Raw genomic sequence first — 13,811 nt, 5'->3', positions numbered from 1 at the left:
CCTCAGCAATGCACAGCGGGCCAGACATGGCTTAGAAGCAGTTCAGGTGAAAAAGAATCAGTGGTTTTAGTAAGTTCAGTCTGAGACATCAGCACTGGTCAGGGAGAGGGGATAGGGAGAAAAAAACCCATCAAGCTGGGCACAGTGGCTCACGCCTATAATCCCAGCACTTTGGGAGGCTGATGTGGGCAGATCACTTGAGGTCAGGAGTGCCACACCAGCCTGGCCAACATGGTGAAACCCCGTCTCTACTAAAAAAAAAAAAATCATCTGGATGTGGTGGCAAGTGCCTGTAATCCCAGCTACTTGGGAAGCTGACGCAGGAGAATCTCTTGAACCCGGGAGGCAGAAGTTGCAGTGAGGTGAGACCAACCATGCCATTGCACTTCAGCCTGGGCAACAAGAGCGAAACTCCATCTCAAAAAAAGAAAAAAGGGACATCAGCATAACGTGGCTGCCAGGAGCAAATCCAATGTTAGTTATGTTACTGGAAATACAGTATTTGGAATAAAGGAGAAGATATAATCTTGCTTTAGTGTAAATTGGCCAAGTGTTATAATGGGAGTCATTGCTTTGTGACCTGGGAATATTTAGGCAAAAGAAAAGAGTAGGGACCACTAAAGCTCAAATACCTGAAGGGCTATCATAGGGAAGAAGAATTAGACTTACAGTGTGCACCCCTACTAAGCTACTGCATGGACCAACAGGAGATAAGAGATCGGCTCAAAATAAAGTTCAGTTCTGTGGAGACCACTGGAGGTGAAGTTCAGCTAGGAGGAAGGAAAAACAGATGTCCATAAATGGAATGAGTTGTCTTGGGAGGCAGTAAGCTCCTAGCTACTGAAGGTGTTCAAGAAGATGCTGCTTGCCGGGCATGGTGGCTCACGCCTCTAATTCTGGCGCTTTGGGAAGCTGAGCCAGGTGGATCATGAGGTCAGGAGTTGGAGACCAGCCTGGCCAACATGGTGAAACCCCATCTCTACTAAAAATACAAAAATTAGCTGGTATGGTGGCAGGTGCCTGTAATCCCAGCTACTCAGGAGGCTGAAGCAGGAGAATTGCTTGAACCTGTGAGGCTGAGGTTGCAGTGAGCCAAGATCGCACCACTGCACTCCAGCCTGGGAGACAGAGCGAGACTCCATCTCAAAAAAAAAAAAAAAAAGAAAGAAAAAAAAGGAAGAAGATGCTGATATACTGCTGGCCACAGATATTGGGAAAGAGGTAAGCATCAGAAAGAATTTGAAGGCTGGGTACAGTGGCTCACAATCCAAGTGCTTTGGGAGGCCAAGGCGGGAGGGTTGCTTGAGCCCAGGAGTTCGAGACAAGCCTGGGCAACATGGCAAAACCCATCTCTACAAAAAATAAAAAAATTAGCCAGGTGTCATGGTACGTGCTTGTAGTCCCAGCTACGCAGGAGGCTGAGGTGAGAGGATCACCTGAGCCCAGAAGGTTGAGGTTGCAGTGAGCCATAATCACACCACTGCACTCCAGCCTGGGCAACAAAGTGAGACCACTTTTTAGAAAAAAAAGAGAGAACTTGAACTAGGTAGTTGGTCTTTGAGATTCACTATCTTCCCATCAACATTCGTCCTGCTTTTGTTCTTTCCCTGCCCTTCACTGAGCCATCTGTGTGCCTCTGTCCCTGGCCTGTCCTTCCAGGCCCAGGTCAGTTTTCTCTTTCTCCACCAGGTCTACCTGAGGATGCAATCTGCACTGCCTGCATAAACTTCGTATCATTTAATTATTCAGCATCTTTTTTTTTTTTTTGAGAGGGAGTCTTGCTCTGTCATCCAGGCTAGAGTGCAGTGGTGCAATCTAAGTTCAAGCGATTCTCCCAGTTCAAATCTCCACCTCCCAGGTTCAAGCGATTCTCCTGCCTCAGCCTCCCAAATAGCTGGGATTGCAGATGTGCATCACCACACCTGGCTAATTTTTTTGCATTTTAGGAACAGATGGGGTTTCATCATATTGGCCAGGCTGGCCTTGAACTCCTGACCTCAGGTGATCCACCCGCCTTGGCCTCCCAAAGTTTTGGGATTACAGGTGTAAGCCACTGCTCTCGGCCAAAGCTATGTCTTTAAAAAACACTTCCTGATTTGGATTTCAGAGCTGAGATTACAAATCTAGGAGTTAGAATAGGTTATAGGTCTTTTTTATTTTTTTGAGATGGAGTCTCATTCTGTTGCAATTCTCCTGCCTCAGCCTCCTGAGTAGCTGAAGGCACGCACCACCACGCCTAGCTAATTTTTGTATTTTTAGTAGAGATGAGGTTTCACCATGTTGGCCAAGCTGATCTTGAACTCCTCATTTCAAGTGATCCACCCACCTTGGCCTCCCAAAGTGCTGGGATTGCAGGCATGAGCCACCTTGCCTGCCCAGGTTATGGGTCTTGACAGATGGAGAACACAAGGCCCAGGGAAGTGAATCAGTTTGTTTTAAGTCACAGAGTAGGTTTTAGGTCTGGCTGGGATTGGGACTATGCCTGGCCCAAGACTTTGTCCACAATCCAAGGAAGCCTTTTTAGAACAAGTAAGAGAGCTACATAAATATAAACAGGGTCATAGTGCGAGAGAAAAGGGGGACCTGGGGGACAGCAGGTTCTGAGCACCCCTCCAGGCTCTGGGGGATGTCCAGATAAGGAGGCCAAGCCTGCCTTCCCAGATATTATGGCCTCACAGGGAAATGAGCCAGACACAGGAAGAAGTCCAATGGAAAGTTGGAACAAGTGCTGCAGTGGTGTCTTGGAAAGAGTCTGGACAGGGAATCAGGAGGCCTGGGTACCTCTTCCAGCTATCACCACCAGCCTTATGTTTTTAGGCAAGTCCTTTCACCACTCTGGACCTTCACCACGCAGCTTCCTCACCTGAGAACATTCCATCTCTCAAAAATAACAGTTCTGGCCCAGCGCAGTGGCTCCCGTCTGTCATCCCCGCACTTTGGGAGGCTGAGTCAGGCAGCTCACGAGGTCAAGACATTGAGAACATCTCGGCCAACATGGTGAAACCCTGTCTCTACTAAAAATACAAAAATTAGGTGTGGTGGCTCATGCTCATGCCTGTAATCCCAGCAGTTTGGGAGGCCGAGGCAGGTGGATCACCTGAGGTCGGGAGGTCGAGACTAGTCTAAACAACGTGGAGAAACCCCGTCTCTTATTTAAAAAAAAAAAAAAATACAGGCTGGGCGTGGTGGCTCACGCCTGTAATCTCAGCACTTTCGGAGGCTGAGGCAGGCAGATCACCTGAGGTCAGGGGTTCAAGATTAGCCTGGCCAACATGGTGAAATCCTGTCTTTAAAAAAAAAAAAGAAAAGAAAAAAATACAAAAATTAGCTGGGCATGGTGGTGCACACTTGTAGTTCCAGCTACTCAGGAGGCTGAGGCAGGAGAATCGCTTGAACCTGGGAGGTGGAGGTTGCAGTCAGCTGAGACTGAGCCACTGCACTCCAGCCTGGCGACAGAGCAGGACTCCATCTCAAAAACAAAAAAGCAAAACAAACAAACAAACAAAAAGTCCTATAGTGCTACATATTAAAGCAGATTACCGCAGTAACTAAATATATTGTGGGCATGCTCTCCCCTCCAGCACAATCTCAGAAAGCCTCTTGCCTTCCATTAGTGGCAAGAATGAGACGTTCCCAGGATGAAGAACTGCCAGACCAAGGGGGCAGTGGGCGAGACACAGGTGACTGACTGACTGGCTTTCTTTGAGGCCTTGCCTCTGATAGCTTCTCCGGGGTTTATGAGCTCTGCTAGCCCCATGCAGATCAGAGCTAAGTGAGTGTTTTCTCTCAACAATCCAGCTATTTAATGGCTATCTACAGGATAAAGAAGAACATGAAGATAAAGGCACCTAAGCCTCTTGTTTTACATTTGAAGAAATTGCAACCCAGAGACAGGGAGTGACTAGGCCAAGGTCTTGTACTTTGGACTCTCAGACCAAAGTTGTTTTTTTTTTTTGAGACGGAGACGGAGTTTCACTCTTGTTACCCAGGCTGGAGTGCAATGGCGCGATCTCAGCTCACCGCAACCTCTGCCTCCTGGGTTCAGGCAATTGTCCTGCCTCAGCCTCCTGAGTAGCTGGGATTACAGGCTGCGCCACCATGCCCAGCTAATTTTTTGTATTTTTAGTAGAGACAGGGTTTCGCCATGTTGACCAGGATGGTCTCGATCTCTTGACCTCGTGATCCACCCGCCTCGGCCTCCCAAAGTGCTGGGATTACAGGCGTGAGCCACCGCGCCCGGCTTTTTTTTTTTTGTTTTTTTGACACGGAGTCTTGCTCTTGTTTCCCAGGCTGGAATGCAATGGCACAATCTTGGCTCACTGCAACTGCTACCTCCGTCTCCAGGGTTCAAGTGATTCTCCGACAGCCTCTCAAGTAGCTAGGATTACAGGTATGCGCCACCATGCCAGGCTAGTTTTGTATTTTTAGTAGAGATGGGTTTCTCCATGTTGGTCAGGCTGGTCTCGAACTCCCAACCTCAGGTGATCTGCCCGCCTCAGCCTCCCAAAGTGCTGGGATTACAGGTGTGAGCCACCTCACTTGGCCTTTTTTTTTTTTTTTTCTTTTTGAGATGGAGTTTTACTCTTGTTGCCCAGGCTGGAGTGCAATGGTACAATCTTGGCTCACTGCAACCTCCACCTCCTGGGTTCAAGAGATTCTCCTGCCTTAGCCTCCCAAATAGCTGGAACTATAGGCGCATGCCATCACGCCCAGCTAATTTTTTGTATTTTTAGTAGAGACGGAGTTTCACCATGTTGGCCAGGATGGTCTGAAACTCCTGACCTGGCGATCCGCCTGCCTTGACCTCCCAAAGTGCTGGGATTACAGATGTAAGCCACTGGCCCAGTTTTTTTTTTTTTTTTTTTTTTGAGTTGGTGTTTGAAAAAAATAAAGAGATGCAACGTTGTCCTTATGTTGTCCAGGCTGGAATGCCCAATTCCACTATGATCAGGACCAGAGTTTCAATCTGTTCCATTCTGACCTGGGCCAGTTCACCCTTCCTTAGTCAACCTGGCAGTCCCCCACTCCAAGGAGGTCACCATATCATGCTGAACTTGGTGTGGATACCCATCAGCATAGTGCATCACAGCCCAGAACTCCTGGGCTCAAGCGACGGTCCCTCTCGGTAGCTGGGACTCAGGGCTTACCATCGAGCTGGGAGAAAAGGCAATTGTTGAGGTATCACAGGGTACAAGGAGGACAGAATTGTCTCCAATTGGGTGAACAGCCTATGCAAAAAGAAGTCTTGAAAGGAAAGTAGTGGGAAATGAGAGGGAGAAACGTAGGCAATTGAAGTGGGGAGGGGAAGGAGCTCTTCAAGATTATTGGCTTTGCTAACCAGGGAGGGCAAATGGGAGGAAGGGTCTCATCCATGCTGGAGATAAGAGCACCTGGAATCCCTCAAGTGGAGTCTTTTTACAGGGAGGGACCCAGAAAGCAGCTTGGCTGGAGGGGAGAGAAGCTCAAGGGGGTTGAGGTAGCTGGTAGGAGCTTTGAAGCCAGGCTAGAGGTTTGTATTTGATGCCTGGGTCTGGAGGGAATGGGTGCTCTGGGAAGGCCTGGAGCACAGAAAGAAAAGGTAGGAGCAGTTTTCTCCTATGGACCCTCTCTATTAGATGAAGACCCTGGGAGGACAGGGCCTATATCTTCTGTTTTTTTCCTACGCTCATCTAGGTGTTTGGGACCAACAAGTAGAGCCCCTAAGGCAAGGATCTGGAAATGGCTGAGGCAGCCTGCTGATCAGGACGGTGTGGCAGGGACCGTGGGAGCTCCCTCATTCCACCAGCCTTCCCAGAATGATCTCCTTCCCTAGGAAGGTGCCGTTCCCGCAAGAGGAACACTCTACCGTTGTTGCCAATGTCCTTCTTCGGCGAATCCCCCTGTGAGCATATTTTTGCCAGCGGCTGCTAAGCCAGATTTAGCCACCAGGGGGCAAAAAAGTAGCCCTTAAGGTCACTGTCCCTCCTCTTCCCCACCCACACACCTGAAGGCCAAGATGGGCGGTGCCTCACCTGGCGCTCCGGTCGAGCGCAGTAGCTGCGTTAACCCCTTCCTGCCTAGTCTGCGGTGCTCGCTCGGCAGAGTCATTCACAGCAGAGTTGAGGGGGTACAGAGGACGGGGGAGGGGCTGTTCGCTAGGGGAGGGGCTACGGTAGAGGTGAAGTCAGGTTTCCAGCTACTCAGGTCCTTGTCCTCGCTGGAGCTGGGGGAGGCTAGCGTCCCCTGCCTCCGTTGGGTAGTTAGCTTCCCAGATGGGTGAAGCAGCCCCTTTGGGGGCAAGAGAGGCGTGGGCTGCAGTCACCTGCGCTGGGCCTCAGAGGTGGGATGTAGAGGAGAGCGCTGAGGCAGCTACGGAACCCCGACTTCCGGGATCCCCGCAGCCTTCAATCTGGCAGGGATCTCGGCAGTCGGCTGCTACTTGGAGATGGGGGTGGGGTGGGGGGAGGGTGGCCGAAGAGTGGCAGGAGAGACCCAGAGGGTGGCAGTGGGGAGGGGAGGCAGGGAAGATTAGGCAAGAGAGCGGGCGATTCCTCAACTCTCAGGTGCCTTGTTTTGCATGTGGCGACTTCAGAACCAGGCAGCCTTTCAGGGCCCTGGAACCCGACCAGTTCCGGGATTTCGTTCCGGGGCATAAGGTGTTAAACTGTGGGTGGGAGTGGGGTCCAGAGTCCCTCCTCCTTCCTTCCCTCACAGCGTCACCACTACAGAGTCCACCAGGCTGGCACTCAAGGAGTTAAGTCTGCCCGCAATCTGCAAGACTGGAGCCGCGGTGGGGGAGGAGGGGGAAGCAGAGGGGGTAGAAGAGAAGGGGGAAGCAGACTGCAGGGAGACAGCGCCAGGAACCCCCTCCCCAGGGTCCTGGCCCCTGGGCCCCCAGCCCCAAAAGAGGCCCTGTCCTCCCCGGGGTCTTGCTCTCTCTCCCCGCCCTGCCCCCGCCCTCCAGCTTTGTGTCCCCAGGAGGGTGGGCTGCAGGATTTCCAGCCAAGCCTTGGCTGCCTGCTCAGTTTTTCCAAACCCTCCAGTCGGGGAAGGCGGGAGCCCTGTCAGGATAAGAGTCCCTCCCCCCTGCCCCTGCCGGCCCCCTCTCTCAGCCTCCCTTTCCTGCCCCCGCACCTTTTCCAAACTCCTTCCCCTTCCCACAATGGCCCCTGCGCCCTCTAGCACCTCCACTATGGGATCTCAAGTTGCAAGCTCAGGTTAGAAGAGACCAGGCGGGTCCCACCATGCTGGAGAGGCGCTGGTGAAGCCACACTCCTCAGGCCGACCCTGAGACCCGCGGGGCACCCGCCCGGCTCTTCTCCACTTGGCGCCCGCTCCATCCCAGGCCCTAGCCCTGGGGTCTCCCGCCCTGGAATGGAGGCAGAACCCGGCAGCAGGCTCTGTGTGGCAGGTGCCAGGCCCTGGGGCAGACTTCGAGGAGGGGGCAAAGTGTTCCGAGCGCTGGCACGGTTCTGTCCAGCAAGTCTATTATATAATAATCACCATCTATCAGGAAGCCAGGCAGCTGGAGTGAGTGGGGAAGCCAGGATGCCCGGATCAGCTCTTCCTCCAGGGCCCAAGAAGGTGTCGCCACCAAGATGGGGGTGTGGGCGCAGCCCAGCAGTGAGATGATATGGGGGGTCGAGGGGTAAGTGAGGGGCGCTGGGCAGTCAGACAGCGGCCCCGCAAACCCCGCCCCCAGACCTCTGACTGACAGTGCCCTGAGCCAATGATTGAAGTCACTGCGGGGCTCTGCGTTAACTCTTTCTTGGGTCCCTAGTTGCTTTAGGCGATAGAGTCCTTTCCAGGAACCCGTCTGGCCTGGACTCCTCCCACCTTCTCGGGGTAGTGCTCCAGCCGGTGAGGAGTACCAGCTGGAGAATCCTTTTGTCCTAGTAACCCCGGCAACGCGATGCCTAATCGCAGATCATCGGCAGCCCTTGCGCCGACCCCCAGCAGCCCCAAAGTAAATTGTATTACAAGATACTGTTGTGTGTACACGCTGCGCTTCCAGAAACAGCCCATCGCGGCGTTGGCACACCCACACTGCGTCACGAACGGGCACCCTCACGCACCCATACCCATGCGGGCACTTCCACCGACGAACGCCGACACTGACACTCGCTGACACACCTGTGACACCCCTCGTGACACAGTGACACACAGATACGCGGAAACACAGAGGTTCCCCGAGTTGGCCAGTAGAGGGAGCCGCTCGATTCCTGCAATGGGCTGCCTGCTTCTCTCCTTTCCTCCTGGATCTCTCCAGGGTTCCACCCAGAACTTGTGGCTGCCCAAAGCTCAGCTCCGCATCCCAACCTGGAACCTCCTCTGGAGGAATGAGTCACAGCCCCACCCAGGGGAGCGCTCCGCATGGCTGCTCCATAGGACATGTATTGTGCACCATCTAAGAGACCCCTGGCAACACAGACCTACTCGCCCCTGCAAGCAGTTTTGGACCTAGTATGAACCAGGAATTGTGCCAAAGGGATCATACGTAACACATCCCTGTGGCTTGTCATATATGTAAGGGGTAGACTGATCCACATAAACGCAGTGGCCCCCTCTAAAAGCACCCTGTTCGAGAAGTAGCCCATATTATGCCTTTCTGGAGAGAAGACAAGAAATTAAACCTTGTTTCCATGGGTCAGATACTAGCCTAGGTGCTGGGATCTTTCACACTAGAAGCCTCTCTGGGCTTCGGTTTTCTTTTAAGCTGGGGTAAAACCGACTTCTTAGGACTGTCGTGATTCAGCCCCCTAACCCAGCACAGTGCTTGGCACAGCAGTTAGTTGGCACTTGGAAAAGTTTTGGTGATTGGATCAAAGCATCATCATGAGACAACGTGCATGAAAATTTGTAATTTTTTTTTTTTTTTTTTAGACAGAGTCTCACTCCCTCACCAGGCAACAGGCTGGAGTGCAGTGGTGCGACCTCGGCTCACTGCAACCTCCGCCTCCCGGGTTCAAGCAATTCTGCTGCCTCAGCCTCCTGAGTAGCTGGGACTACAGGCACGCACCACCACGCCCAGCTAATTTTTTTGTATTTTTAGTAGAGACGGGGTTTCACCATGTTGGCCAGGATGGTCTCGATCTCTTGACCTCGTGATTCGCCCGTCTTGGCCTCCGAAAGTGCTGGGATTACAGGTGTGAGCCACTGCACCCGGCCGAAAATTTGTAATTTTTAATTTGTAAGTGGTGATGGCATGCACAGGTGATTACTGTGTTATCTTCTACCAGGTTTGTGCCCCCTTCCACCTGTGCCTCCCTAGACTTTGTCCAGTGCCCAGCTGTTGGCACTATCAACTCATCAGGTCAGTATTTACTGAAGTCCTACTATGAACTCAGCCATACTTGAGTATTATGGGGAATGTAGAGGGTAGGAGGCATGGTCTGGGCTCTTAGGAATCTTTTGGGGGCAAACAGACATGTGTGTATATGTGTGTGTGTGTGTGTCTGTATGTGTGTGTGTGTGTGACAAGATAAAACACATGAGGAATACTTTGTTATATGCTATGATGGGATAGGTGGTCAGAAGAGAGGGAGGTCAGTGAGGCTAGAGCTATCTGGGGACCATCTGTGAGGAGGGGCAGGGAAAAGGGGATGAAGAAACAGCAGGAGAAAGCAGGCTGGCTTAGTGTCCTTCCTACCAGACAAATTCAATGCTTGTCACTTGGTATTAATTCTGGGTGGGTGGTGACAGTAGGAAACAGGGAAAGTCCCCAGGGATAAGGAGACCCAAATTCTAGTCCTGGGTTTACTACTTTGTAGCTGGGTAGCTCTGGGTAAGTCCTTAGGTAATGCAAACCTCAATTTCCTGACCTCTGTAATGGGAACATAATATCTTTCTTGCAGGTTTGTGGTGAACATTAAAATGTAAAACGTTTTTAAAAAGTGCTTTGGGGGCCAGGTGCGGTAGCTCATGCTTGTAATCCTAGCACTTTGGGAGGACGAGGTGGGTGGATCACCTGAGGTCAGGATTTCAAGACCAGCCTGGCCATCATGGTGAAACCCCTCTCTATCAAAAAGTTTTAAAAAATTAGCTGCGCGTGGTGGCATGTGCCTGTAATCCCAGCTACTCAGGAAGCTGAGGCAGGAGAATTGCTTGAACCTGGGAGGCAAAGGTTGCAGTGAGCCAAGATCGCACCAACTGCACTCTAGCCTGGGTGACGAGAGCAAAACTCCATCTCAAAAAAAAAATTTTAAAAGCTGGGCGCGGTGGCTCACCCTGTAATTCCAGCACTTTGGGAGGCCAAGGCGGATGAATCACCTGAGGTCAGGAGTTCAAGACCAGCCTGACCAACATAGAGAAACCCTGTATCTACTAAAAATACAATATTAGCAAGGCATGGTTGCACATACCTGTAATCCCAGCTACTTGAGAGACCGAGGCAGGAGAATCGCTTGAACCCAGGAGGTGGAGGCTGCAGTGAACCGAGATCTCTCCATTGCACTCCAGCCTGGGCAACAAGAGTGAAACTCCGTCTCAAAAAAAAAAAAAAAAAAAAAAAAAAATGTTCACTGGGCCTGCACTGGCTCACACCTATAATCCCAGCACTTTGGGAAGCCAAGGCAGGCGGATCACCTGAGGTCAGCAAATAGAGACCAGCCTGGCCAACATGGTGAAACTCCATCTCTGCTAAAACTACACAATTAGCCAGGCATGGTGGCAGACGCCTGTAATCCTAGCTACTTGAGAGGCTGAGGCAGAAGAATCACTTGAACCTGGGAGGTGGAGGTTGCACTGAGCTGATACCAAGCCATTGCACTCTAGCCTGGGCAACAAGAGCGAAACTCTATCTCAAAAAAAAAGTGCTTTACAATTTATTTTTCATGCATCGATCATCCTATAGTGTGGTGAGAGAGAGAGAGAGTGTGTGTGTGTGTGTGTGTGTGTGTGAGAGAGAGAGAGAGAGAGAAGCACTTTGAGGTTAGGTTAGGAGAGTTCTTTTGAGAAGACAAAGGTTTCACTTCCACAAACATTTTCTTAGCATCTACTTTGTGCTGCTGAGGATTGAGATGAAAAAATTCAGTCTGTGTCCTCAAGGACCTCATGGTCTACTAGGAGAGACATGAATAAAGAGATGTTCAGTGCATTATGGATGTGGGTGGGTACAATGAAGAGGGGACCCAGTGCTCAGTGAGGGGTGTGTGTGTGTGTGTGTGTGTGTGTGTGTGTGTGTGTGTCCAGGCAACTTCCACTCCTTCCAATCAGTGCAGATAGGAAGGTAGGTTTGTCAAACCTTTCCCTAGCCTGGGATGTTGTTGGCGCGTCCCCTCCCCAGTCCTCAGGAGTGGGGAGGAGAGAAGGCTAGAAACCCCCATCCCCGTCCCCGGGCCAACCTGCCTCCCGCTAGCCGGTCGGGCGTCTTACCGAGTCAGACCACTGGGAGGCTGGGGGAGCCGGGTTGGGCGAGGAGGCAAGCGAGATGGGGGAGCTCTTATTTTGACAGGGGCCTCTCCGGGCTCTGGTATGAAGGCAGAAGGAGGCAGCCAGAGAGCCCCGATGCTTATTCAGGCTGGGGAGTGGAGCCGAGTGGAGGGGCGATCGAGGCTCCGGCAGTGCAGGGGAGCCCGGGGAGGCGGCGGCGCGCGGCGGAGCCAGTGGCTGGACATGCCCCGGACCCGGGGCCGCTGCACCACCGCCGCCGCCCGAAGCCAGCCGGCCACCCGCCCCCACGCCTGGGTCCCCCGGCGCCGCGCCGCCCGGGGGCTGCGACCCGGACCCTCGGCGTCTGAGCAACAATAAGCGCCCAGACAGCCCCCTCCCCGCCCAGCGCCCGCCATCCCCACGGGCTTCGGGGAAAGTGAAAGGAGGAGGCGAAGGAAGGAAGGAAGGAAGGAAGCAAGCCAGGGAGGAGGAGCAGGAGCCGGAGCCCTGAGGTTCGGGGCCGAGACCCCAGCCCCGCTCCCCGGCCCCGGCGGGTGTGCGCGCTCTCCCGCCGCTGCCCGGCGCCCACGACCATGCTCCACGGTTGGGAGGCAGGAACCCAGGCGCCCAGCGATCCCTGGATAGCCTCTCCCGGGCCAGGCTGGTGTTGAGATCAAGGCGTCCAGGATCAAAAGATCACTGACTGCCCGCCCCCTCTGCATCTCCAACTGGCGAGCAGGAGGACCCCCATTCACACACCGACCCTGACCTGGTCATGGCGTCCAGCTCCGGCCTGGCGTGAGGACCCCCCAATCCGCGTGAGGTGAGGGGTGGGCTGGGGGCAAGGCGAAAGTCATGCCAGGCCAGCAGAGGCGCGAGAAGGGAGATCCAGTCTGAATCGGGGAGGGGGAACACAGTCTGATTGTCTCTTGCTCTTTGGCACGTACCCCAGGCTGTTTAAGGTGTGGGGGATGCCCCCAGGGTCAGTGGAGGCTACTCTTAAGCCCCCAATCAGGTTGGCAGCTCCAGAACACAGTGGGGAGGGCTTAGGGGCGGCCAGGGGACCCTGCTACCCTAGCGCAGAGAACAAGGCCGGCCTTGGGCCAGCTGGAGCAGCGAACCTTGCCCTGGGGGCTTCTGGGAGATGTAGTCCCCCTCCCAGGCTCACCAACCCCTTGGGTCTCAGCACCCCCGCCCTCCTCCCCTGGCTGATGGAGCCTCCAGAAGGAGGTGGGTTGGAACTGGGAAGAGCTGGGGGTCACCCTTTTCCCCCAGTCACTGCCTATGAGCGGCGGGGGCTGTGACTGAGGAGTCTCTTCTTCCAAGGCTTCTGAGTGATGTGGGCTTGGCTGGGGGGTGGGGCAATCATACAGTTCCTTGGAGGTGTCCCTGCACTGCTAAGGGGTGGTGGCCCCTGCCTTGGTCCACAGGAACCCCCGGGCAAGAATGTAGGAAGAGAAGTGAGGCTGAGGCTTCTTGCTTGGCTGGGGTAGGTCCTATTCCAGGGCTGCTGGAATTTGCTTTCAGAAGCGACCAAGGGCTACTCTCTTCTGAGAAGGAGAGTGTCCCTCGGAGTCTGGGAGTCTGGAGGGTGTCTCTCTGGAGCAATGAAGCTAGGATCAGCTTCTGTCTGTCTGTCCAGCTTCCTTCCTTCCGGGTTTTTCTGACACCCCCTCCCTCCCTCCTCTTTCTGTCTGTCTGCTGCTTGGGGTGTGTGTGTCTGTGTCTGTGTCTGTGTCTGTGTCTGGGGGGAACTCTGCTGTGGGGAGGAAAAGTATTGCTGAGAGAGGTGACCTGGGCATGTGTTTGAGCCCTCAGAAAGGGGCTCCAAGGCTCCCTGGATCTTTTGCCGTCACTCCCAGCCTTGGTTTAGGGTGAAAGCTGTCTGTGCACTGTATCTGCTCTAACCCTGCTGCTACCTCTGAGCAGCTTTCTGGATGAGACCGCCACGGTGAGTGGGCTTCCACTCTCTCCTCCCTCTCCTCTCAGCCTCTCCAGGGAGCAGCCACTTCCGGGCAAGGGCTGCCTTGCTCTTCTGCTGCCTCTCAGCATGGGCCTGGCTGCCTTCTCCGGGTCAGGACCCCAATTTCATGACCCCAGAGGAAGAGCATGGTCAGGCCCTGTCTTCCTGGTGTCAGCTCTGAGGCCCTGCTGATAGAGGCTTCAGGACAGGACTGGGGAGAATGGGTGAGAAGGTGAGCAGGGAGAGAGACTGGGAGGCTGGTGCCAGGAAGGAAGGCGCTGCCTCCCCCAGGTGATTTGGCTCCTTGGCCTTGGAGAGCCAGGTCTGGAAGGCTAGCCTTCTGGCCACCTCTCTCTAGGGGTTCCCTGCTTACCTGTGTTGCTCCTGAGTGGGGTGGAGTGATGGTTCACAGAGTGACGGGTGCTGAGGGGTGGGTAGAATACCTAAAATCTTGGATCCATAGCCACACCTTGGGGGCTGCCCTCTGGGAACTGAAAGG

General features: G+C 53.6%; 1 protein-coding gene across 8 annotated transcripts in view; it reads left to right on the top strand.

Moving 5' to 3' along the window:
• The first annotated feature begins 11,164 nt into the window (after window positions 1-11,164).
• The window catches only part of BCL9L (BCL9 like), a 31,605-nt gene continuing 28,958 nt past the window's right edge, over window positions 11,165-13,811 (top strand). For 3 of the 8 annotated variants that reach the window (XM_012470352.2, XM_012470357.2, XM_012470353.2), the window contains exon 1: window positions 12,788-13,300. In XM_012470352.2, coding sequence (XP_012325775.2) covers window positions 13,287-13,300 — 14 coding nt within the window. In that variant the 5' untranslated portion in view covers window positions 12,788-13,286. Of the gene's footprint in view, window positions 12,173-12,670; window positions 13,301-13,811 lie in introns of those variants that run through there. The other 5 variants (XM_012470359.3, XM_012470354.2, XM_012470355.2 and 2 more) reach the window with 4 other exon arrangements.

The sequence above is a fragment of the Aotus nancymaae genome, unplaced genomic scaffold (genome assembly GCF_030222135.1).
Source record: "Aotus nancymaae isolate 86718 unplaced genomic scaffold, 86718_ANA_hifiasm-v0.15.2.pri h1tg000012l, whole genome shotgun sequence".
Classification (NCBI taxonomy): domain Eukaryota; kingdom Metazoa; phylum Chordata; class Mammalia; order Primates; family Aotidae; genus Aotus; species Aotus nancymaae.
Note: the sequence above shows the minus strand (reverse complement) of the source record. Positions and strands in the feature narration are given on the sequence as shown.